The 21,428-nt window shown below is 40.7% G+C and overlaps 2 protein-coding genes across 2 annotated transcripts in view; one reads left to right on the top strand and one right to left on the bottom strand.

Moving 5' to 3' along the window:
- The window catches only part of LOC131125100 (phospholipid-transporting ATPase ABCA1-like), a 29,393-nt gene extending 15,272 nt beyond the window's left edge, over nt 1–14,121 (top strand). The window contains exons 12-49 of the mRNA XM_058066285.1: nt 712–906; nt 1,760–1,968; nt 2,050–2,226; nt 2,319–2,541; nt 2,624–2,845; nt 2,941–3,145; nt 3,250–3,363; nt 3,463–3,637; nt 3,717–3,848; nt 3,955–4,094; nt 4,216–4,353; nt 4,511–4,740; nt 4,818–4,890; nt 4,966–5,168; nt 5,236–5,287; nt 5,411–5,515; nt 5,650–5,798; nt 6,327–6,451; nt 6,576–6,674; nt 6,798–6,987; nt 7,072–7,166; nt 7,245–7,277; nt 7,377–7,482; nt 7,682–7,756; nt 7,849–8,018; nt 8,121–8,298; nt 8,582–8,697; nt 8,804–8,948; nt 9,026–9,149; nt 9,244–9,373; nt 9,480–9,663; nt 9,966–10,072; nt 10,169–10,310; nt 10,868–11,002; nt 11,084–11,187; nt 11,272–11,364; nt 11,470–11,713; nt 12,102–14,121. Of these exons, the coding sequence (XP_057922268.1) occupies nt 712–906; nt 1,760–1,968; nt 2,050–2,226; nt 2,319–2,541; nt 2,624–2,845; nt 2,941–3,145; nt 3,250–3,363; nt 3,463–3,637; nt 3,717–3,848; nt 3,955–4,094; nt 4,216–4,353; nt 4,511–4,740; nt 4,818–4,890; nt 4,966–5,168; nt 5,236–5,287; nt 5,411–5,515; nt 5,650–5,798; nt 6,327–6,451; nt 6,576–6,674; nt 6,798–6,987; nt 7,072–7,166; nt 7,245–7,277; nt 7,377–7,482; nt 7,682–7,756; nt 7,849–8,018; nt 8,121–8,298; nt 8,582–8,697; nt 8,804–8,948; nt 9,026–9,149; nt 9,244–9,373; nt 9,480–9,663; nt 9,966–10,072; nt 10,169–10,310; nt 10,868–11,002; nt 11,084–11,187; nt 11,272–11,364; nt 11,470–11,713; nt 12,102–12,245 (5,481 nt within the window). The 3' untranslated portion in view covers nt 12,246–14,121. The remainder of the gene's footprint in view (nt 1–711; nt 907–1,759; nt 1,969–2,049; nt 2,227–2,318; nt 2,542–2,623; nt 2,846–2,940; nt 3,146–3,249; nt 3,364–3,462; nt 3,638–3,716; nt 3,849–3,954; nt 4,095–4,215; nt 4,354–4,510; nt 4,741–4,817; nt 4,891–4,965; nt 5,169–5,235; nt 5,288–5,410; nt 5,516–5,649; nt 5,799–6,326; nt 6,452–6,575; nt 6,675–6,797; nt 6,988–7,071; nt 7,167–7,244; nt 7,278–7,376; nt 7,483–7,681; nt 7,757–7,848; nt 8,019–8,120; nt 8,299–8,581; nt 8,698–8,803; nt 8,949–9,025; nt 9,150–9,243; nt 9,374–9,479; nt 9,664–9,965; nt 10,073–10,168; nt 10,311–10,867; nt 11,003–11,083; nt 11,188–11,271; nt 11,365–11,469; nt 11,714–12,101) is intronic.
- A 1,519-nt stretch (nt 14,122–15,640) lies between these two features.
- On the bottom strand, nt 15,641–19,502 carry tppp2 (tubulin polymerization-promoting protein family member 2). Its single transcript, XM_058067987.1, has 4 exons — nt 19,377–19,502; nt 18,518–18,709; nt 17,628–17,781; nt 15,641–17,423 (listed from the first exon to the last, which is right to left on the bottom strand). The coding sequence occupies exons 2-4, from the start codon at nt 18,706–18,708 to the stop codon at nt 17,232–17,234; spliced, it is 537 nt and encodes a 178-aa protein (XP_057923970.1). The 5' UTR covers nt 18,709; nt 19,377–19,502; the 3' UTR covers nt 15,641–17,231.
- Between the last annotated feature and the right edge of the window lie 1,926 nt (nt 19,503–21,428).

Here is a 21,428-nt window from a genome sequence, read left to right as displayed (position 1 = left end):
GGCAACAATAATAGTCTGGGTTAACACAAGTGAAGCATAACTCTGACAATAGGTCGGATATCTGAAACCACTGATAATTTTTAAATAAGAGATGAACACTCAATGTATTTTCTAAAAAAAATACTTCTTACAAACATACAGTATGATTAAAGTACACAGAGTTTCACATATCATGGTTACTCTTGGTCAGCTTTCACATTGTCAGCACTGTCTCCTAGTGCTCATTGTTTGAATTACACTTGATAAGAGAAGTTATGTTGCTGCTTGGGCTGATGAAGTCAACACACAAATGCACAAATGTGCACAAAAATGTTCTTCATTCCATGTTTGCATTCAATACACCCAAAAAACGTTATTAAATGCATGTGTCTGTGTTTATAATTTTAGTGGCTTTAGTGGCTTAACCTTCTCTTTTCATTTCAACTGACGATAATGTAGCATAAGTTATCTGTGTTGCACTGTAGTGTTTGCTGGTTGCCTATATAGTCCTGTGGAACTATATGATGAACCTGAAGAGCCTTGGAGGGAGTGCTCACAAAATGTAGAGACATTATGAAAGAGGTCACAAACTAGTGTAGAATAGTACATTAGCCGCAAATTTAAAAAAAAGACAACTAAGCCTTAAGTACAGTAGATTTGTTTTGCTCATTTTATTTACAACACTGAGCTTTTTCTGTGTTTTAAAGCATATCTATTTAATTTTTTCTGCAGACACTGCTCCAAAATAACGCAAGCGCCACTTTCATGAACACTCAACTCAGCGGTACTGAGTGGCGTGTATCCGACATATCACGCTTCCTTTCCAAGTCCTCGGCAGACAAAAAAGCTGAAAAATCAGTGTACACCTGGAGGGATGTCTTCAATGAAACTGACCAGGCCATCCAGACCATCACCCGCTTCATGGAGGTTAGTAAACCCAGCAAATTTTATGAAATAAAAATAAAAACCACCTTAGTCATTGTTTGTATGCTCTCTGAACTGCAGATCATGAAATTGATTAATGACCATGCCGAGTAGGTCACTGTGTTCTTCTCTGTGCTCACTGGGTCATCACACCAGCCAGGGCCAAGCCTCAGATAAAGATCTACCACATACGTTCTTGCCAAACATTAGTCAATCTTCATGCCCTGCTGAAAGGGCCTTGTTGTTGTATTTTTGTGTCAAGGAATCACATTCTTGGGAGGTTCTGAAGTTCAGTGTAAATGTGAACTTCTTCTCCGTCGTAATGCTCAGATGAGTGGTATATATGACCACGAGGATTAGCTTTTCTTTGAGTTGAATTGATGATACCAAGAGGACAGATGAATTACTTTTGTCTCAGAATCACTCATGATAAAAAACTGTGCAGTTGGTCGCATTGATTATGTACCCATGTCAAGACAAACTAAACACAGGACATGTCTCACTAGTCTCACTGTAAACAACACACTGACCTACTGACCTACTAGGTGGGATTTAACTCTTAAGGAGCTCACAAGGAATACTTGTTGTCATTTCTCACAAGATCTATGTCAAGCAATTATAAATAGGTCTGTCATCCATTTAGCACTGGGGAGTGCCCATTCTGCCATTTCATATTGTGTTGAACTCATTGGCCTCTCAAACGCATGGTGCGGCTGAGCCTAAATCAGTCTATACAGGAAAGACTCTGCTAAACATTTTGCTCATATTCTATATATAAAAAGGGTGTATGGGTTGTTATTTGTTGAAGGATTATTTACTTTTCAGTAACCATGACAATACTTCTTCTGCCACTCAGTGTGTGAACCTGGATAAACTGGAGCCAGTCGCCAATGAGGAGCGCTTAGTCAACAAATCTATGGGTCTGCTTGACAATCAGAAGTTTTGGGCAGGCATTGTGTTTTCCGACATAGCCCATAGCAACAGCTCTGACCTGCCCCCCAATGTCAACTACAAAATCCGCATGGATATTGATAATGTTGAGAGGACCAACAAGATCAAGGATGGGTATGAGAAAGAAAACTAATCAATTTTGAATTACTATTCCAGCAATATTATTGAGCTAATAGATTTTATATATGTTTGCAGCTACTGGGACCCTGGCCCCAGAGCAGACCCCTTTGAGGACTTACGGTACATCTGGGGAGGATTCTCCTACTTGCAGGATGTCATTGAACAGGGAATCATCCGAGCTGTGACAGGCAGCAAGGAAAAGACTGGTGTCTACATTCAACAAATGCCCTACCCCTGCTATGTGGATGACATGTAAGATCACACAATGTCAAAGAAGAAGAAAGAAAACGAGTACAAATGATTCAAAAGACTGAGTACGATTTACCTCCTGCTTCATTTCATAGTTTCTTGAGGGTGATGAGTCGTTCCATGCCCTTGTTTATGACCTTGGCGTGGATGTACTCCGTGGCTATCATCATCAAGGGAGTGGTCTACGAGAAGGAGGCCCGCCTCAAGGAGACCATGAGGATCATGGGACTTAACAATGGCACCCTGTGGCTTAGCTGGTTCATCAGCAGTTTGATTCCATTGCTGATCAGCGCTGGCTTATTGGTAATGTTGTTAAAGGTGGGTGTTCGTCTATTTAGACACGTCGCTGTAAATTAATGATGCCTTTGTTATTAAGTATTTGTCTCTCTGTTTCTCTCAGATCGGAAACCTACTACCTTACAGCGATTCAGGCGTGGTTTTTCTTTTCCTGAGCTCCTTTGGGGTGGTAACCATCATGCAGTGCTTCCTCATTAGCACATTGTTCTCTCGTGCCAACCTGGCAGCAGCCTGTGGTGGAATCATATATTTCACCCTTTACCTGCCCTACGTGCTGTGTGTTGCCTGGCAAGACTATGTGGGATATGGAGCAAAGATTGTTGTGGTGCGTCGATGGAATTTAATACTCTACAAACATCCAGTATGTAAAATAATGTTCCCTGTGCATTAAATGTATTTTCTTCACCGTCCTCTTCTCAGAGCTTACTGTCTCCGGTTGCATTTGGATTTGGCTGTGAATACTTATCCCTGTTTGAGGAGCAAGGCGTGGGAATCCAGTGGTCCAACTTGCTGGCAAGCCCTCTGGAGGAGGATAGCTACAACCTGAGCACATCCATCTGTCTCATGCTATTTGATGCTATGCTCTATGGAATAATGACATGGTATATCGAGGCTGTGTTCCCTGGTGAGTCTGCACATTACTCTTGTATTGTGGTGAATCAGAAACAGTAGATCAGAAACAAACAGGTCTCAGTGTACTAAAAGAGAATGTAATTCTTTTGATTACAGGCCAGTATGGAATCCCCAGACCTTGGTATTTCCCTTTCACAAAGACATATTGGTGTGGTGAAAAAGAGAACAAGAACCTCTCAACTCCTTTGTCCAAGAAAGGCAACGCCGATGGTACAAATGTTGCTTTTTTGCTCGGTTAAGAAGGTTTTCAAGACATAAAACCACAAGAGACACTAAGATGCTATTGTTGTTTTTGAATCGTATATCCAGCTGTGTGCATCGAGGAGGAGCCAAGCCACATTGATCCAGGTGTTTACATTGAGAACCTGGTGAAGGTCTATAGCCATGGAAACAAACTGGCAGTGGATGGACTCTCCCTTAGATTCTACGAGGGGCAAATCACCTCCTTCCTTGGCCACAATGGAGCTGGCAAGACCACAACGATGTAAGACAACACACACGTCCTGTTTAACAGAGGTCTGAGTTGATGACTTACTGACTTGTCCATGCTTCGTTTCCAACAGGTCAATCCTGACAGGGTTGTTCCCACCCACTTCAGGGACGGCCTACATCCTAGGAAAAGACATTCGCTCGGAACTTAGCACCATCAGGCAGAATCTGGGTGTTTGTCCCCAACACAATGTACTTTTCAGCATGTGAGTATAAAGTTTTTGATGATCTTTTCAGCCAAGTATTTCATATTACTGGAAAATTCACTAACATCTTGGCACTGATTTGTGGTCTGCTCGAAAATGAATTTAGGCTGACAGTGGAGGAGCACATCTGGTTCTATGCCCGTCTGAAAGGACTGCCTGAGGAGATGGTGAAAGCCGAGATGGAACAAATTGTTAACGATGTGGGATTGCCTCATAAGCGACAATCACGCACCAGCACACTTTCCGGTCAGCTCTCTTAATTCCCATTTGGAAACTAAATGTGATTGCGTAATATTTGTGTTTCAAATGAGCACTTATCCTTGTTGATGTACTAAAAAAGTTTCTCTTCCCATTATTGTCAATTCAGGTGGGATGCAGCGGAAATTGTCAGTGGCTTTGGCTTTTGTTGGAGGCTCAAAGGTGGTAATCTTGGATGAACCCACAGCTGGTGTTGACCCCTATGCACGCAGAGGAATTTGGGACCTGCTACTTAAATACAGACAAGGTACAGGAAACAGGAACAAAAAAACAGATGAAGGGCTATGAAAACATGATTTTCTGATGTTAGAACTCGAACTGTACAGTCGTAGTCATGTTTTACATGTTTCAGTAGAAGACTATCAAAGTTGACAATAATAACAATAATAATGTCAATCTGTCAGGCCGCACCATCATCCTGTCTACCCATCACATGGATGAGGCAGACATCCTTGGTGACCGCATTGCCATCATCTCCCATGGCAAGCTGTGCTGTGTCGGCTCCTCACTCTTCCTAAAGACCCAACTGGGCTCAGGCTACTATCTGACCCTGGTCAAGAGAGACTACGACTTGACACTTCAGTCTTGCAGGAATTCTGCTAGCACTGTTTCCTATAGCAAGAAAGCCGAGAAGGTAGGCGGGAGCATGTGTTCATTACTTTACCTGCTATGTTCCGTTACCTGCATAACTCGGTATATGCTTTCACACAGGAGGATAGTGTGTCTGAGAGCAGTTCCGATGCAGGCCTTGGCAGTGAACCAGACAGTGAAACCACCACAATTGGTAACATAAAATGTCTTTTTTCCAATAAAGTGTTAGATTTACGTAACGCCTCTTTTTGACCACACTTCCCTCCAGATGTTTCCCTCATCTCCAACGTGATTTTCAAGCATGTGTCAGAGGCTCGCCTGGTGGAAGACCTTGGGCATGAACTCACTTATATCCTGCCATACCAGTCAGCCAAAGACGGAGCCTTTGTGGAGCTCTTCCATGAGCTCGATGACCGTCTCACTGATTTGGGGATATCAAGCTATGGAATATCTGACACCACCCTTGAAGAGGTATAAAGATCTCACGACGCAAACACTTTGTGTTGATATTTAATTTACTGTATGTTTTCTCCTTTAGATTTTCTTGAAAGTTGCTGAGGACAGTGGAGTTGATTCTGTGGAACTTTCAGGTGAGACTTGGTGGAATATTAGAAACCTTTGTTCAACCCCTGTTATATACATGTATAAAATGTGTAAAATACCAAACATTGTAAACTTAAAATCATCAGTCCAATGTTTGTGTTTATTTGCAGACGGAGTAGTGCCAACGCGGACTCGTCGGCATCATGCCTTTGGAGACCATCAAAGCTGCTTGAAGCCCTTCACAGAGGATGACTTTGATTTCAATGATTCTGAAGGTAACAGATAAGGAACTGCTCTACCCAGCATGCATTGCATAGACTTCTTGTTGTCATTCAAAAATACACAACATTTTAGTCCGACTGCCTCTAGTTTCCTCATTGCTCATTTGTGCTCTGCTGTGACATTCCAGAATCTCGTGAGACTGACTGGCTCAGTGGAACAGATGGTAAAGGTTCATACCAGGTCAAAGGCTGGAGTCTGAAGCGACAGCAGTTTGTAGCACTACTCTGGAAAAGATTCCTCTATGCTCGGCGTTCCAGGAAAGGCTTTTTTGCACAGGTATGCTGATGCTTTTTATAAACATATACTTGATGTGGGCAAAAGATGACCTAGCCATTAGACCTTCAGGAACTAGAAATGGAAGTAAATGTGGACTCGGTCAACCCACTGGTCGACTTTTTATGGACCTTTATGCCATTGGGCACAGACCACCACTGTTTCACCAATCTGGATGCATAGAATTGTCCAAATATGGTCTCAAAATGAAGAATTAAGAATAGACAAATCAGTATTTGATTGTTATTTCACTAAGAATATTACAGTAAATGGGCACGGTAGGCGAGTGGTTAGCAAGCAGGCTTCCCAGCTAGGAGACCCGAGTTCAATTCCACCCTCAGCAATCTCTGTGTGGAGATTGCATGTTCTCCCCGTGGGTTTTCTCCGGGTACTCCGGTTTCCTCCCACATTCCAAAAACATGTTAGCGACCCTCGTGAGGATAAGCGGTAGAAAATGAATAAATGAATGAGCTTAAGTTTGAGTTTTTTAGTTTTTTAATAATCAGCATGTGTGTTTTTTTGTTCATCCAGATTGTCCTCCCAGCTGTATTTGTGTGCATCGCCCTGGTGTTCAGCCTAATTGTCCCTCCATTTGGAAAGTACCCTAGTCTGGCCCTAGATACCAGCATGTATGGGGAGCAGTTTACCTTCATCAGGTTTGTTTGGGATCAGTAATCCTTGATAAAGTAGCCATATAGCTTCACAGAACAGCTACATTCAACTGAATTACCTGATTAGACACAAACACTAAATAAACAATAATATTGTGCTTCTTGACAGTAATGACATGCCCGAGGACCCTCATACCAATAAACTGCTTGGAGCTCTGACAGACAAACCAGGATATGGAACACGCTGTATGGAAGGAGGACCCTTGACGTGAGTATATTTCTTAACTTATAGATGAAATGTATTCAGCAGCACAGTGCAGCTCTAAAGGAAACCAGAGTTGCATTACACAGTCTGACCTGTAGTCATTTCATTTTCTTCCGTATATTACAGGAACACTCCATGTGCAGCAGTGGAGGATGAGTGGTCAGTTCCACAAGTACCTCAAAGTGTGACAGACATGTTTGAGAAAGGCAACTGGTCCATGGAGAATCCATCTCCTCTATGCGAGTGCAGCTGTGAAGGACGCAAAAGGATGCTGCCTGAATGTCCAGCTGGTGCAGGGGGTCTTCCACCTCCACAGGTTAGTGAAGCCAGATCATTTATACACAAATGTAACTGTTTAAATGAAGTATAAATGATCTGTTTTGTCTGCTTTTATGTCCAGATTAAGCTCAGCGATAAAGACACGCTTCAGAATTTGACTGGTAGAAACGTGTCAGATTATCTGGTGAAGACCTACGCTCAGATTATTGGAAAAAGGTAGCGCTGATTACATATTTTATTTATTTCGAGAGAGTGGCCGTAATTACACTAACTTTTTTGTCTCTCTTGTCACAGCCTAAAGAACAAGATTTGGGTCAATGAGTTCAGGTACAAAATCTGACATTTAATTCGTCTTTGAGTTCAAGACTGTATCGATGCATCCACTCTGTGTCTGGTTTTCTAATCATTAACAATATCTCTGTACAGATATGGTGGCTTCTCACTTGGCGCCAGAAGCTCTCAGCTTCCAGCCCACAGAGACCAGGTCGATGATGCAATTGCTCAACTGCGCAGACGATTCCGTCTCGAAAGGGTAAGAAATTTAAAATGTAAAAATTAATAGCTTCAATATCTTAAATAGCTGTTGAAGCTGTTATAGCCCCAAATGGTTATATTTTTGGTGTTTTCAGTTTGTGTCCCGTCTAATAGTATATGTACGTATGTTTACTATACCTGTTGCCTTTGCTGCTAAAAGAGGCATGGCTGACCTGTCTGATTCGTCTTCCCTTCAGGGAACTGCAGCAGATCGTTTCTTCCATAGTCTCTCCAACTTTATTCAAGGATTGGATACCAAAAATAATGTCAAGGTCAGTGCTTTTTCACACATGTTGCATATAAAAATATATGAGATGGTCGTGTATTGGTAACAAAACAGCAACAAACCCACATCCGTCAACAGATCTGGTTCAACAACAAAGGCTGGCATAGTATTGGCTCTTTTCTAAATGTGATGAACAATGGAATTCTTCGAGCAAGTCTACCAGCTGGCAATGATCCCACCAAGTTTGGTATCACTGCGTATAATCATCCTCTCAATCTCACCAAGGAACAGTTGTCACAAGTTGCGCTGTAAGTGTTAATCACTTTTGTTGGTAAATTCAAATTGAGATGGAAATTGAGAAGGAAAACTAATTGATGACTTCCTTTCACTCTTTAAATTTTTTTTTTCAGAATGACAACATCAGTGGATGTGTTGGTGTCCATCTGCGTGATCTTCGCCATGTCCTTTGTGCCTGCCAGCTTTGTTGTTTTCCTCATCCAGGAGAGGGTAAACAAGGCCAAGCACATGCAGTTTATCAGTGGAGTGCAACCTTTCCTCTACTGGCTGGCCAACTTTGTCTGGGACATGGTACGACCTAGCATTGGAATTTAATTGGCTACACTGAAATGGCACACACGTTCCCTCTATTATTTTCATTTGAAAATGAACAAATGACACAAAATTATTTATTACAGTTCATAATGTAAAATCTTAATTGTCATAAACTTGGATTTTTCCATCATCTTCCTCTAATAAATTTAGTTTTGATGTTAATTTGCCTGGTGCCTATGTACACCATTACTATAATATTCAGAATAGTTAAGCCATGGTTACATCTTACTCATTGTTATTTTTTTCTCCTTCCTTACAGTGTAACTACATTGTCCCTGCCACGCTGGTTATTATTATCTTCATTTGCTTCCAACAAGAGGCTTATGTCTCCTCTACCAACCTGCCTGTTCTGGCCCTGCTGCTGCTGCTTTATGGGTAATTTGGAATGTGCATGCTTATGAAATTGAAATTTCTTTAGAGAATAATACAATTTTTAAAGCTGGACTCCGATCTTGCTCATTGTTCAATGTTGTATTTTCAGATGGTCCATCACCCCTCTGATGTACCCAGCCTCATTCTTCTTTAAGATCCCCAGCACAGCCTACGTGGTTCTAACCAGTGTCAACATACTGATCGGAATCAACGGCAGCGTGTCCACGTTTGTACTGGAGCTGTTTGGAGGCAATGTAAATAACAACTCCATTGTTGTTGGTTTTCTAACTTATTATCGGAGTATTGAGTGTAAATGCTTCAATACTGTTAGGACATTGGTGGTATCAACGACATCCTGAAGAACGTGTTCCTCATCTTCCCTCACTTCTGTCTTGGGAGAGGCCTGATCGACATGGTGAAGAACCAAGCAATGGCTGATGCTTTGGAAAGATTTGGTAAGCAAAGTAAAGTGGCAAGAATAGGAAACTGATTCATACTGCTTTTAATACGTGCTGGGTTTTTAACAAGCTGGATTTTGTGTGTTTTCAGGGGAAAACCGTTTCCGTTCTCCTTTGGCTTGGGACATGGTGGGAAAGAACCTGTTTGCAATGGCCATTGAGGGAGTCATCTTCTTCTGCATCACCGTCCTCATTCAGTATCGCTTCTGCATCAAGGCCAGGTTAGTGCATAACAATGTCATTATCCTAGTGCCTCCCTTCTGAGTATGAGTTTGATTTTACTGACTGTGTCCTCAACCTTCATGAATTGCATTTGCACTTTTTCAGGTCATCCTCCAGTCACCTGAAGCCAATCAGAGAAGAGGATGAAGATGTTGCCAGAGAACGACAGAGAATCCTCAGTGGAGGAGGACAAGCCGACATCTTAGAGCTTAGGCAGCTCACTAAGATTTATAAGCGGAAACAGAAGCCAGCTGTGGACCGACTGTGTGTTGGCATCCCCCCAGGCGAGGTAGGAAATATACAACCCTACTCTTTTAATATACCATACTTAACTCTACAGACCAGGCGTACGATCGACGTTGGGTCATCTTTATTATTCCGATTACGGATAAACTCAACTCAGTGTTTAGATGCCTATCTATATCTACAGTATAACAAAACATAGATAAAAGACAGCTGTTTGATGGCTCTGCCATTATTTTGAGCCTGCTATCGACCATATCCATGTCCCCCTATATAGTGAAATGTTAAAAGCTATATGGTAATAATAACTTATATACGTATATAATAATAGGTTTCTTTATCTTTCAGTGCTTTGGTTTGTTGGGAGTCAATGGAGCAGGGAAAACCAGTACTTTTAAAATGCTGACAGGAGACTCAGTGGTCACAAGTGGAGAGGCCTACCTGGCAGGAAAGAGGTAAAACACTCAAAAGACATATTTTATAATAAAATGGCATATGATGATGATTTCTGCAATGGAATTAGAACATTAAAACTGTTTGTCTCATGCCAGTGTAACAACAGAAATCGATGAGGTACATCAGAACATGGGATACTGTCCTCAGTTTGATGCCATCAATGACCTGCTGACGGGACGGGAACACCTTGAGTTCTATGCCATTCTGAGAGGTGTGCCTGAGAAGGAAGTGTGTGAGGTCAGTCGAACACACACACAAACTCGCTAAACACTAGTTAAGCAGATTTCCCCCATCAAAAAGCATGAGGATGGCTGTGTGCAGAGAGGACAGTCGAGTTTGCGCATGTTGTTTTGGTGTAGCCTGTTGATTACCACCTTGTGATCCTTACATCATCCAGGTAGACTATAAAATATGGTCATTATCCTTAATGAGAGTCGCAAGAGTCAAGCTTTTGAGATGACAAATGTGGTCAATATTGAGCACACTGTGTATTATTTCTAACCAGATTTGCTTTTCTTTAGTCAGTATTAGTTTATTATTAATCTTGAGATTATTAGGATATTAAGATTAATCAAAAATACATGTTTAATTAATTTTTAACAAAATGCTGTAACCTGGAATGCTGTACTGTCTCAACATATAATGGTGTGTCCATAGCAGCACAGACCACCAGCAGGTTGCTATAGTTGCTTATTGAATTCCCATCCAAGTAATTTGAGTTATAGCTGAAAATCCAATTGAAAGTGTTTTCAGTTCTGCAGCAACACTAAACATAGTATTCTTGTCTCCACTAGGTGGCAGAGTGGGGCATCCGTAAGTTGGGCTTAGTCAAGTATGTGGACAAGGCAGCAGGCAGCTACAGTGGAGGCAACATGAGAAAACTATCCACCGCCATCGCGCTCATAGGAGGACCGCCCGTGGTGTTCCTGGTCAGTAGGGAATGACCACACAAACACATAAATCTTCCTCGATGAAGTGTATTTACAAATGTTTTTGTTTACATTTAACAGGATGAACCTACAACAGGCATGGACCCTAAAGCACGGCGCGCCCTGTGGAACGCCATACTGAGCATCATCAAAGAGGGACGATCTGTCGTCCTGACATCCCACAGGTTAGATGTGATGTGATACTTGAAGATACAGTAATAATCATGCACAAACACGCACAAACTGAGCTTGGTGATTTTTTTTTAAAGCATGGAAGAGTGTGAAGCACTTTGCACCAGGATGGCCATCATGGTCAATGGCAGGTTCCGCTGTCTTGGGAGTGTGCAGCACCTGAAAAACAGGTAGGAATCACAGCTCGTCTTGGGGCGGAGTGAATTATATAGGATTGTTGCACCAATGCTGATGTCACATTTTATGTGCATTAATCATTATATTTTACTCTTCAGGTTTGGGGATGGCTACACCATCATCCTCAGGGTGGCTGGACCGGATCCAGACCTTCGGCCGGTGATGGAGTTTATCGAGCAAGAACTTCCCGGCAGCAACCTGAAGGAGAAACATCGCAACATGCTGCAGTACCAGCTGCCCTCATCCCTCACCTCCCTTGCACGCATCTTCTCCCTGCTGTCCACCAACAAGGAGGCACTCAGGATAGAGGACTACTCTGTCTCTCAGACAACTTTAGACCAAGTAAGCCGTTGTCTTGTTTTTATTTTATTTTTTTAAATTGTTTTACATTTTCAGTTAATTTGGAGCTGATCATACTGCACATAGAAATATATGTTATCATGTCCTTTTTTATCTCTACAGTAAAAATGGGAATATTCCAGACATAGTTGTAAATGGTGATTAATCATGATGAATTAATTAGAAAACTGATTAGTTGAATTAATCAATGTGAATCATTGGACAGCCCTGCTCTCACTCTCTCTGCACACACATACACTGTTGAAATTCAAAGTCTTATTTTTAATTTTTTAAATTTTAATATGTATTTTAAAAATAATTATATAATTATCATAGTTAACTTTATTAAGGCAAAGACATAATTATGTTTCCTTCTCTTTGTCCGATCAAGGTGTTTGTAAATTTCGCCAAGGACCAAAGTGATGAGGACCATTTGAAAGACGTCCACTTAGGCAAACGGGACGCTGTGGTTGTGGACATTTCCCAGCTAAACTCTTTCCTAATGGACAACAAGACCAGGGAGAGCTGTGTCTGATTCCACTGCGCCACTTTCACCCCGTGGGTATCTAATGCATCCTCGTCATGGTGTCATCCCTCCGCAGATAATCTGTACCACTAAAATCTGAAGTGGGAGACAGGACGAGGTTCACATTTTTTTCCTCATTTGTAGTCTTTTTTTGTGTTGTTAATCCTCACTGGGCCTGCTGTTCAACGCACAGCCTCTGAAGACATGATGAGGCAGAGACTGCAGGTATCGTGAAAGACACTGAACTCAATGCAAATCAATGCAAGAAATTCTATATATTTAAAGACGAGAGGATACTTGAGTGAGGGTTGGAGACCGGTGCTTCTCCTTCACTGTACTGGGACACTTCAAGTGGGATTGTCGAGTTGCGTTTGACTGGAAAAGTAGCCATGCTACTCACTTAGAGGACGTCTAGTTTTGAAACCCATTCCGAAAAGTTGCGATCATTCACTGCCAACTGCAAAAGGACGGACTTAAATCCTTATCCAGGATCTAATCCCTTCATTACCAGGAATAGTTTTTGTAACACAGGTTGTGACTCAGAACATTTACAGTCTGACTCATTTCAAGGGTGGAACACCAAACACTTTTAGCAGTTAAGATTTTTTTTAATACGGCAAGTCGTAACTCTGTTGTATTTTTTTTAACATTGTCTCTTTATTAGTTGTTCCTCCTTGACGTGGTTCATCACAGTGCCTACGTGAATGGAGGAGTGGGGGTAAATATGAGCACTCCATTAACCACAACAACAAAATAGACTGCCAAGGAATGTTTAAGACTAAAGCATCAAAGCACAGAAACAAAAAAAATCTTGTAACGATGGTCTCTACATGATGTGCAGTCTGCTATAATGGATTCTTCTTACTCGTCCCCATCACCTTTAAATGGATGAACGGAACGGTGCGGAACTATGTCATGGTGAAGACGATTACTGCATGCTCTCTTCTGCCTTGTGGTTTCCCAGCCCTATTCTGTGTGTGGTCAAGCATGCAGACTTTGAAAGGACTTGACTGCTGTGTTGTTGTTGGATTCGCACACCATGTACATGTGGGCTTTAAATCCAAATGGAGAAGGTGTGATTAGTGGGATGCAGGAAAGAAGGTAGCATTCATACATGCTAGATGATGAAAATGTAACACAATTGGAACTCTCTTGAGTTGGACGTATATGTTTCTGTATAGTAGCAGTCTTGTGACGTCAGCGGTGGAATTTACAAACTGTGCCAATTTAAAGTTAAATGTGTCAACCAGCAGAATAATGATGAGGTAACTGTAAAATGAAAATCGTTCTTTCGTTTCACTTGCTTTTTTCCCCTTTCCTTAAACCAGTCAGTCAAAGCAATTGTCAAATTACACAATATGTGAAACAGTGACAGGTTGCCAAACGCCCAACTGTGCTGCCATCACCCGCAATTACTGATTAGACGCATTCAGGGACCACTGCAGTTGAGTTAAGTCTTTTGACCAAATGAATACATATCCAGGATTCAAATTGAAGAGGCTTTTATTATTGTTTCTGTGTTTAAAATAAAAAAAAATGTCATAGAAAGGATTTCTAACAGCTCTGGAATTGCTAGAAAGCTTTTGTGCTTCATTTCAACATGTTGACTAAAAAAAAAAAGCTTGAAACATGGAAAAAGAAAAATACTGCACTGGAGCACCAAAATATTTGTCTGATGGGTAAACTTGGTAGGAATGAGTGGTTGAACCAGAAAACCAAGTCAAGCAATTTGACTCGAGCTAAGGCAGTAATGTGGTTATTTTCTCCTGTTGTGCTCAATATTATTATTCGTTTACATTTCTTTCAAGTATTAAACAGCTGTTTGAGTCTGTTACCTGTTATGTATAGTAAATATTCAAATAAAGTTGATACGTTTTGAAAAAAATATTGCCTTTGTTGACTTTTTGTGTGTGTCCAGCACACATCCATAATATTAAGTATTATTTTGTGGCAACTATCCATATAATCGTGGATCATTTACACAGAAAATATGGGTAAAAGTTATTTGGAGGTAATATGTGCAAGATCCTAAAAGTGGCACTGTTTTTGTTAGTTAACTATATTCTGCAGCAATCCATTTCATGGCTAAACCTTTTCTTCAATGGCAAAAGCAATGTTAAAGCAGAGTTTGAATCAAATAATACATTTGAAATGATCACAGTATCTGTCGGTGCTCTGTTGTTATTGTATTTTTTACTGCTGCCAGTAGAGGGTGCTGTATACTCATATTGAAGACATATGCAGCTTCATCTTGTCATTTTGTGTTTACATGCCGGTGCAAGCAATTATGAACTCACAGCAGACGGTAGCTGACCAATTATAGAGCAACAACAGTTCTTATTGGGTAAAGGAAGAACCTGCCCATTGTGTTCTGCGTCCTGATTGGCTGTTGACGATTGTCGATCTCCTTCGTGTCGTCGCTAGCAAACGCTTTGAGCTGCTTGCTAACCGCCAATAAACAATAGGAGTTAAACCAACTAAAAACATGAAATCCAAACAGCTGAAAACATTTCTCTCAGACAGAACATCATCGAGAACCAGTGATATAGTGTGAGTATAAATGGTTGTTTGTGTCATTCGATTGTCTGACGATCGGTCCAGAATGCACTTGTCCTTCATCCGTAATGAAGACAAGCGGTAAGATGGATCGATGCATAAATATTCTTAATATCAGAACTTGAAATGTCACAAATTCACGAAACGTTATGGGGTGTACGAGAGCGATTTGTCAGTCCTCAATTGTCTGTCAATGTAATCACTAGTACTACCACAAGAGGGTGTTGTTGACCAGTCGTGAATCCAAAGATTTTTCATTGATCATTTTTCAAGGTGAGACCATACTCACTTTGCTTTGAGATAGAATGAAGTTGATAGGTGAATTGTCTAGATGGCCAATGGGGAGGACAATGATCCCTCAATGATTTATTGTTTGGAAAAAAAACTATGTGGGTGGCCAGAAGCCAATCAAGACTGTAACCTATGACATTGCTAGTATGAATGATAGTAAATTTAATATGAAAGTGGATGTGTACCAGGCATTAATGGAAGCGCACATTAAATACTTGTACCAACCTTGGTGTTCCCAGCGCCAGCAACCAGAACTAGAAACAGAAACACCGCAGTGTTTCCTCAAACTATGGTGTGGGCCAGCCTGTGTTGAGTTCAGGTTATGTGGGATATGTGAGCGCTGCTTTCAGCAGGGACCATCCTGAGAGACTCTGAATTGATAAAAATCTCACTCTGATTCTATCTTGTGTCCGTAAACCTTTGTTATTAGGTGGAAGGTGTCATGTTAGCTGACAGGAAGGCATGGTTTGTTGTTCATAAACTGGCCTAATTGTGTGAGTGAGTGTGTGTGTGTGTTGTTTATGGTTATGCAGCACACCCATTGACATTGCCTTTTTTATTGGGGACATTTTGGCTGGTTCACATAACAGAATGTGACACAACAGAATGCAAGGATGAGGTTTTGTCTGCCTTGTGATGTGTGCTGAGGACCTTAAAAAATTGATGGACTTCCCAGTTTTATGTTAGTATGCTGTTCCCTGTTAATTTGGAGTGTAATTCGGCCATGTTGGAGCCTATCCCAGTACACCCTGGACTGTCCCATACACAGTATAGAAAAAGATAAATACAGATTCTGCACTGCTCCATGATGATGTTGTAGTGTAGAGTTTTGGAGTTGTTTGAATCATCGAGTCGTTCCATTAATGCCTGCTGCTAATCGGTTAAGTTATGCTTGAAGTCACTTTAGAAATTAAAGTCAGGCGTGTCTGTAACAATGTAACAACATATATGCACGAATTGCATGAGTAAAATTTGTGTCAGATGAGCCCAAAAAGGAAGGTAAAGGCAACAGAATAAAATGTAGAACAAAACAGGAATTTTTCTATAGTAACTGTCAAACAGGAACCAAAATGATAGAAGCACAGGAAAAAAAAAAATGAAATTTCAATATGACGCATTTTCCTTTAATCTTAATGGACTGCCATAGTTACACATGTAAACATGTAAAAATCCAGAGTTAAATATGTGTTTTTGTTACATAAAACAAGTTATTCACATGGCCAGTTTGAACATTGTAAAGGTAATTATTACTTTATTGAAATGTAGTTACAACATTATAGTAGTGCCAAATTTGGTTAATTTCTCATTCAAGAAAGGAGTATTTATTAGGTCAAATACTACATGCTCAACATCCATTTTAAAAGTAAGCAATATGGTAATACCACTACTGCAGAGTGCAGTGCAACAGTGCAACAGTGCAACAGTGCAACAGTGCAACTGTGCAACTGTGCAACTGTGCAACTGTGTAACAGTGCAACTGTGCAACTGTGCATGCCTTAAGTGTGACAGCGAAAATATACTCTGTGGTATGTCATTGGACTCCAGTGCCCACACAAAACTGAGGCAATGCTCATCATCTCAGGCTATAGTGTGAGGTAGGGAGGAGTAGACCTATATCGGCACATATATGTTGAGCTAAGTTCTGAGACCTTTATGAAGATCATCCAAGAAAAAGAAATTGCACAGTAAGAGCATCATGCAATAAAATACTTGTATAATAAGGCACAGTTAAGTGCATTTTCCCTGCTCACCAATAAGATTAGATGTATGTTTCATTTTCAAATACCATATTTTCCAGACTTTAAGTCATACTGTTTTTAAAGTTTGCATGACTTTGCAACTATACATATATATACAGGTATATGGTATAATTTAACAAGGGCTGCTTTTAGTTAAATTGCTGTGGTGGTTGTGTTTTGGCAACAGCTCAGGCCACAATAATTCATTGAGTAGCGTTTTTATGCATTTAGGCACACACATTTTTTGTTACAGAATACTTTCTAATACGCTTCTGCCATGGAGACATGTGCGATTTTGAGTCGTTTTAATTAATTTGGCTTATAGTCAGAGCGACTTACAGTGTGGAAAATACTGTACATAAAGACTATAATTAGATGGATGTGATATTATACTGTCGTGTCTTCAGGATTATGATTCCTTCACCTTTTCTTCATAAGTACCGCTGCCCTTGTATGCTGCGACGTAGCCGCTAGTGTCTGGGATGTCCTCACGTCCAATTTTTCCTTTCCCTTTTCCCGAATCATCAAATCGCTCCTTGTGTGTTCCTGTGTACTTGGTCGTGTCGGTCAATCTGTCCACAGCCGCTACCTTTGCTGCTCTCTAACCAAACATACAAAATCATGTATACTGAAACAAGGAATGTTGCTAATGTTGCCTTCATAAACATAATATTGTCACTTTTAATGATAGCACCTTTTTTGTGGTTTGCTGTGGTGCACTGCTGCACTACATCATACTGTATGAGGATTGTTCAGCTGTATAAAGGATGCAGGAATGCAGTCTTATTAATGACAATGTACTCACAGTGATTCCAGCATTGGCAGGCTCCTTGCCAACAATGAGACCATAAATTAGCTGCAGCGCCTCCTCTTTGCTATTGCCTTTAAACCGCTTGGGGGCCAGCTCGGTCAGGGCCAAGTTGAATTGCTCAAATGTGATCACACGAGCGGATTTGGACCTGCAGAAACAATACAATGTTGCTTGCATGGTGTTCAAAGGGAAATATTTCATAAGTAAAAGTTAGTATCATATTATTATAATCAAGTGTAATTAATAAAGATACATTTGCAGTAATTAATAAGTGGTAATAACCTACAAGAATAAAAAGAAGCTTGGCGCTGTTAATTTGGAAGGTGAGTCACCTCCCATAAAGACTTAAAGCTACTACATGCTGTACTCCAGTAGCGATACCGAGAATGAAGAATTTAGGGGATTCAGTGATCAGGATTGAGATCGGGAGCTTGGTGAATTTGCTTACTGGTAACTTGTTTGTTGGACCCGCTGGTTTGTTATGTTCACCCTCTCAGGTATGTTATTTTTGCTATTGTGCTAATTGATAATGAATCACGAAAGAGAGAGTACCGTACGCCTATTCAGCCTAGTCCATCTACTTTCTGTCCCACATGAGGACACCTCATGAGGGTGAGCTGAAGCCTATCCCAGCTAGCTGACTTTGGAGGCGGGATAAAGTACCTTGCCCGTCAATCACAGGGCACATATAGACAAACACATATGGGCATTGTTTACCCATAGAAAACCCACATGTAAATTCAACACAGATATGTTCAATTGTAAATGTAAATAACTAAAAAAAATATGCTGAATATTATTTGCTTTGCAAAATGTTGGCCCAATACGACCTCATTTGACCTGTGACCGTTCAACCTTACTGTGTGCTGCACTTAGATTATTACTTGACTTTGCTGAAGACTATGTCAACATCTGTGGTGGTGACGTTCTTGCCGTCGATGACATTACAGTCCTTGCAGAGCTTTGCAAAGTTCTTGCCGTTCATCTCCTTCCCTGTCGCTTTGGAGTCTCCATGAATGGCAAATTTCTGAAAGGATGTCTCCACCTCTGCTGCAGACACAGAGCCCTCGGCCATGCTGAGAACACACACAGTGTTGATCATCAGCATACAGTATAATTACTCTTATTTTTGTGGTGTTATGAGTTGCCGTTTGCGCAGATTTGCAGGAAAACAACTTGATATATCAAGACTTGATTGATTTTAATCAGCCCAAGTGTACATTTTTATTTTTTGTCAAGAATGCAGACACACACTTTCACGTCCATCACTGCTGTGTTAGTGTTACTCAAGCTCCGCGCAGGCCAGTTTAATTCACTTAACTCTATTGACAAATGGCCGCTCTGTTGCTCACTCTGCAAAGGCTGAGCAAACAAGGTCATTTATTTTTTCTTTTCTCCCATGCTCACTTTCTATTTGAAGAATATAGCCAGCTATCAGGTGTTTGTGGTTATGCAGCATGTATATAAAAAGCATGTATATAAAAATCAGCTTTGAATTAGTTTTCATCCATGAAACTCTTGCACGGTGCTTATCATTATTAGCATGATCAATACTGTTGACTACTTCAACCTACTTCCGAGTTCTTTATTCTTTGAATAACAGCAATCTACTTTCATCAAACGAGGTATAAGTAATTCACATCAGTTGCAACTGGTAAATAAGTAGCATCCGGCTGAGACTATTTCCTGTTGGTCCTGAGAAGATGTAACAGTATGTTGCTGGAAAGAGGACATAATGTGTACCTGTTGCTGTAGGCTGCAGGATTCTTGTCGCTGGAAAAATTCAGGAAGTCACTGATTCGTTTGTCGCTTCTCAGCCTCCTTTTTTTGCCTACCCGCTTCCTCTCCTCCTCTCTGCCACTCCCAGGCTTTCTACAGTGACGACACAGATGCAGATGCAAGGATAAGCAGGAGGAGAAGGAGGAGAGAGGAGGAGGGAGAGAGTACCAGCCAGCGCCATCAATGACATCATGGCCATTCTGCTACCCCTCTGTGTGTTTTAGTCTTATAATAACTGCTTTGAGTATAATATTATTATAGTACAGTGTCACTAATTATTATAATTCAATTGTGCTAACCATTATGCCAAGCAGTCTTTGTGTCAGCTGTTATATTTGTGTCCAGTCTGCTCATGTTATAGTTTCTGCTTCAACAACAGAGGTCCTCTTGTTTGGATGCAATGAGAGCTACCCTTGAAGGGACAAAAAGCACTGACAATAGAACTGGCAAATAAATCACACAGTTTATAAAGGCACAGCTGAGCACTCTCTCATTTACAACAGATGAATAAGGTAACCCATAATATTGGACTTTGTGGGGTTGTTTTGCAGGCACAATAACATTAAAATAAAATCTTAATAAATAATTATAATTGCCATTAGGCTCCAGCACCCCCCACGACCCTCGTGAGGAAAAAAGCGGTAGAAAATGAATGAATGAATGAATAATTGCCATTGTTATTTTATAATGTAAGAACGATGTCTACATGAACAAACATTAACCATTTAATCGTGTCATTTGTACACTGCATCCAATCATATTGAATCATTGTGTTTTTCAAATATATACATTTAAAATAGTATCATAAACTGTATATCTAGTTTTCACTCAAATTGTCTATCACAAAGATCCCAACAGACCTTTTTTTTTTACAAATACAAAAAATACTCTTCTACTATAGGAGTATTTATATCTACTATATTCTACTACAGGAGTATTTGTGTCAATAAAGAACATTGTCTGATCCTGCAAACTCTCACCTTGGACTATTTGTCCACATTAACAATTATTGCTGTGGGTACCCACATCCTGACACCATGTGTTCTGTTCCAAGGGTAAACAGAGTTGTTTTGAAAACACGCACCATCATGAAACCCACTGCTCAGTCACACAGAAAGGCGAATGTTAAAGGACTGTGTGTTCTGTAAATGGACAGTAACTTCAGTGATATAATATAGTCATGGTATAACGAGGAGTTGTGTCTAAAACTTGTGTGTGCATTAGTGAAAGGCCAGACTTTTGAAAATTCTTCCTACAAGTCAACACTTATTGTAATGCACTACCTTTTGGTCTTAAATGTTAGACGTTGCTGCTGAGTGCAAAGCTTGTCATGCACAAGTTTCCTGTGGTGGAACAGAACCGGGTAAGGTTTATTTGACCAACCTAATCTTACATCACAAAAATCAACAATTGTATTTTCACAAAACAAGGAGGGCAAAAAAACAAATTTATTACAAACAACTAACCAAGCAACAAATCTGAAACATTTGCAAAGCATGAGAAAATCCCACAGGACAACAAAAAGTCAAATGACCATTGACTATGAGTATTGTTCTCTCAGTAATATCACTTGAACAAGTTTATTCTAACATTCCATACTACAAAATAAGTAACAAAAGTATGAATGAGATACTAAATACTATGGTATAATTTTTATTATTATGTTGGTAATGGGCAGCACGGCGGTCGAGTGGTTAGCGTGCATACCTCACAGCTAGGAGACCAGGGTTCAATTCCACCCTCTGCCATCTCTGTGTGGAGTTTGCATGTTCTCCTCGTGCATGCGTGGGTTTTCTCCGGGTACTCCGGTTTCCTCCCACATTCCAAAAACATGCTAGGTTATACTAGGTCACATTCATAGGTATGAATGTGAGTGTGAATGGTTGTTTGTCTATATGTGCCCTGTGATTGGCTGGCGACCAGTCCAGGGTGTACCCCGCCTCTCGCCCCAAGACAGCTGGGATAGGCTCCAGTACCCCCCGTTTCCCTTGTGAGGAAAAAGCGGTAGAAAATGAA

The sequence above is a fragment of the Doryrhamphus excisus genome, chromosome 1, assembly GCF_030265055.1.
Source record: "Doryrhamphus excisus isolate RoL2022-K1 chromosome 1, RoL_Dexc_1.0, whole genome shotgun sequence".
Classification (NCBI taxonomy): domain Eukaryota; kingdom Metazoa; phylum Chordata; class Actinopteri; order Syngnathiformes; family Syngnathidae; genus Doryrhamphus; species Doryrhamphus excisus.
The sequence above is the reverse complement of the archived record's forward strand: the minus strand, read 5'-3'. Positions and strand labels throughout refer to the sequence as shown.

Coding starts and splice junctions, on each gene's coding strand:
- tppp2 (XM_058067987.1), bottom strand. CDS start 18,708: ATGGCCGAGGGCTCTGTGTCTGCAGCAGAGGTGGAGACATCCTTTCAG. Junction 17,782..18,517: donor ATAGTCTTCAGCAAAGTCAA/GTAATAATCTAA, acceptor TTGTTTCTGCAG/GTCCAAATCCGCTCGTGTGA. Junction 17,424..17,627: donor CTGCCAATGCTGGAATCACT/GTGAGTACATTG, acceptor ATGTTTGGTTAG/AGAGCAGCAAAGGTAGCGGC.